This window comes from Saccostrea echinata, unplaced genomic scaffold (genome assembly GCF_033153115.1).
Source record: "Saccostrea echinata isolate AGI-Se365-2 ecotype Australia unplaced genomic scaffold, CSIRO_AGI_Sech_v1 ptg000056l, whole genome shotgun sequence".
Lineage (NCBI taxonomy): Eukaryota > Metazoa > Mollusca > Bivalvia > Ostreida > Ostreidae > Saccostrea > Saccostrea echinata.
In genome coordinates, this window is record NW_026889805.1 from 5522220 (window position 1) to 5525849 (window position 3630).

The 3630-nt window shown below is 34.2% G+C and overlaps 2 protein-coding genes across 2 annotated transcripts in view; both read right to left on the reverse strand.

The window, feature by feature from the left end:
• The window catches only part of LOC133173548 (cytoplasmic FMR1-interacting protein 2-like), a 51135-nt gene extending 48088 nt beyond the window's left edge, over positions 1-3047 (reverse strand). Inside the window, exons 1-3 of the mRNA XM_061308531.1 lie at positions 3030-3047; positions 2542-2580; positions 1730-1951 (exon numbers count right to left, since the gene is read on the reverse strand). Coding sequence (XP_061164515.1) covers positions 1730-1951; positions 2542-2580; positions 3030-3047 — 279 coding nt within the window. The remainder of the gene's footprint in view (positions 1-1729; positions 1952-2541; positions 2581-3029) is intronic.
• LOC133173449 (uncharacterized) overlaps positions 1-3630 on the reverse strand; it is a 70007-nt gene that overhangs the window by 8025 nt on the left and 58352 nt on the right. The gene's annotated exons all lie outside the window — the stretch shown is intronic.

The following is a 3630-nucleotide window of genomic DNA, read 5'->3' on the forward strand; positions in this document are numbered from 1 at the left end:
CCAGGTCTTCCAACAATCTGTTCGAATTCAATGAGTACTAACTTTGCTCCTTTATAAGCCGACCCTTTCTTAATATTCCTGTGAATTTATCCTAGAATTTACTCAATAACTTCTAAACGAAAAGAAGAAACTCTTGCTGTGGCCTTGAATTCGACATTTAGGTGTATGGAGGAAGTTTTATCAATTAACAATAGCTTTCATTCATATGTCGAACGACATATTTCAGTGAACTTTAAATAAAAGACACCACAGTATCTGCAGCATCTTCTTCATAATTGGATATTTTACTGGCTATAGAACCTTATGTTAATGGCAAATTAACAACTAAACTATATGCAAAACGGGATCATGGTATCAGCTTTTTCCATGGTCAACTTTCCCTATTCCACTATCAGCAGCAAATGGTGACAATGTCTACCATCGGATTCGGTATGCAAGAGTATGCTCTGAATACTCTAAGTACAATCATTTTTAAACCGACGCAGGCTACTGACAAATAGGTTGATTTAAATGGCTTTCAACAATTTCGTTTAAAGTTAGCATTTCTCTGTATGGTCATTATATGGCCTTGTTTGCAAATACAACCTATCGTTTGGTAGTACTTTGACTGATATGTTGCATACCAATTGTTAGGCCATTTTTAATAAATACTTTTGACTATGTATTCACCTGATCAATACAAAGGGCTCACAGGGGGTGTGACCGGTAGACTGGGGATGCTTACTCCTCTTTGACACCTAAACCCACCTCAGGTGATTCCAGGGGTCTGTCTGTTTGCCCCGTTCAGGTTTCGTATTGTTTAGAGAATGTAGGACTTTGATCACAATTTATTATCTTCACCTTTTTCACGTATTTCATATATTGATTTACTTGTTGTTTAATAGTCAGGTAACACGAAATATAATTTATTCACAGTAAAAGCCCCATTTCATCTGATGTTTCAAGTATCTTTTTGTATACTGGGAATATTCTATTATACATAGAATGAGATTGCCTTTAAAGGAAAACTTTGCGATACATATAAGTTTTAGCAATAGGAAAGCATGTACAAACTGTTTAAAAAATTGCTGTGTTAACATTTTTTAAGTATTCTATGTCCTTAACTAATGTCACAGATAATGTTCGACTCTTTAATTCTTCCGTGATATGAAACAGTGCCCATCATTATAGATTCTGTTGTCAGGTTTTAAACCGTGTCCAAGCTATGTTATGTTATGGCTCTATCAAGGATCTGTCATGGCCATTTAAAATAAAATGAAAAAGGTCACAATGCTAGAATGCTTTCTGCATAAATCCTAATGGAGAAGGACTTTCTAATACTTGTTGATTGTAATGAATCTAAATTTTAGATTGTGGTTGCTCATGACCTAAAAATAGGTCTTAACCTTGAATCAAGATTACGACATCATGACGATGGGTATATTTCTGTGCCCATTTCCACACACACAAAAAAACATCTTGTAAGTAAGACATTTTTCTTCTATTTTCCAACAGTATCTAAACTTTAGAGGGTCACAGAGGTCTTATATTTCTATTACATTAGATTACATTTTTATTTAAAAAAAAAATTCAAAAATAGTTAAAAAACTTTTTTAATAATATTTTAGAAAAAAAATGTAAATATCTTTATCAATTTAAAAATATTCAGAGTTGTCAAATTTATTTTGTGAAAGGGCCACTGGATTTTGGGGAAAATCTTCCTTTTGTGCATGCATATGACACTACTTACCATATCAGCATGGACCGTTGCTTCTTCAATGTACCTAGCAACCCCCGTGACGTAAGCATTCCTGTCCTCAAAATTAGTGTCAAAGTTCACCTGATACTGAATGGAGAGCGACATACCCTCGATGCTGGGAGGGTCCCCATGATGGAGTAGGCCGTTAAGAGCATCCACCTTCCCGAGGGCTTCCGAAAGCTCCACCCTCTCCACAGAGGGCACCGACTCTGTCTAATACAGAAGATCAGGAAGTCACTTGTCGTTTAACTTGATCCTCTCAGAGTTCCTCTTGCTTTTGATAATGACTTCTCATTATGTTTATTTGCTTTAAGTAGTTTGTTTTGATTGTTTTGTCAAGGACCCAGTACTTTGTACCGAGAAATTGATATCTGCTACATGTGGATATATTGACAAGCTTATTTTGAGAAGAATGATTTAATAATCATCCATGCAATTCCAAAGACCATTCTTAAAATTACATATCATTGATATTTGCTTTGTCTGTTATCAAAAAAGAGGAAGTTCATTTGTACAAATTCTTAATTTTCTCATTATTTCTCTAATTTATTCAACAGTGTATACAACAACTAAAAAGCATCATGTTTCCCACAGTTCATGATCTGTCATTTTCACACAGGTAGATAAATAAAATAAACAATCGTGTTAAAAGACCATAAAGCGGAAGAGATTTGACATGTACAAAAAAAAATATCAAAAGGTGGAGCTGTTCTGTCTTTGATGTTGATTTAATTATCAGAATATCTCATTATACTCATCATACAACTTTAAAAAACTAGAATGACAAACATGCGTCAACTTACCATAGCTGATACAATATCTGCTACGATTGTATCTCTGTCCTACAACATTGAGGAAGTCGGTATAAGCCAATTACTTATATCTTAACTTCAGCCGACCGAGACGGGAACTAGATCCGATTGTTCACCCCGCCCTCCCCTGGAAAATATTCACCTGATCCAGTAAACCTGACCAACAATATCCCTGTTCCGGTAGAATTAAATGTTCTACATTTATTCTTTTATTAACATTGTGTAGATAAGTTTTCTACTTGAATGCTGTTGACCTTGACGGAACCCCGATGACGAGCATTACCTGGCTTACCTTATCAAGGGTTTATTATTTTTTTTATACATATATATATTTTTAAACGCGCCTTTGATATTCATTTGAAACATCTATCTTTCCATAACTGAATTCGATCTTTGACAGTGACAGGACAGTCGCTTAATTTCATGTATTCATGAAAACAGAATTTTTAATAAATAGAAACTAAATTTTCGGTACTTACAGTAAGTTTGTCATTCATTGGTGATGCGGTGATATTTCTAATCCAGGCAGCTATACAATAACTATCCCGTCATTTTGGAGACTAAAACTTTCAAGACATTTGGCCATCATGCTTGATATTAAACGCTACTTAAATCTTTATAAATCATAAAGTGCTTACTTAGATAACTTGACACTAGTTTCCTTCACTCTGTAAATGCTTTTTTTTCTCAAATGCATTGTGGTGGGAAACACTTGTATTTTCGAAGATGATATTTACAAGGAAGTGTTCCCTCCGACATAGTTTGAGGTAAATTAGACATATTATAAAACATAAACTCTTGTTTGAATAATAACATGGACATGTTCAAAATAGTGTGACAATTTCGTAAGATTAGCTGTTTTGTGAGCCATCATTAATATTCTGGTATGTTTAATTTACAATTCGTAACCAGGTAAGATTCATAGTATAAATTTCAAACGAATTCTCTCATTTGCGATGAGCTTTTTCCCTATATATGGTGTATGGTACCTCTTAAACATAATTCCATAAAATGTTCAATAACTCGATCCCATTTCCACAGACGAGTACACAATTGAAATATTAAGATCACACAAGAGCG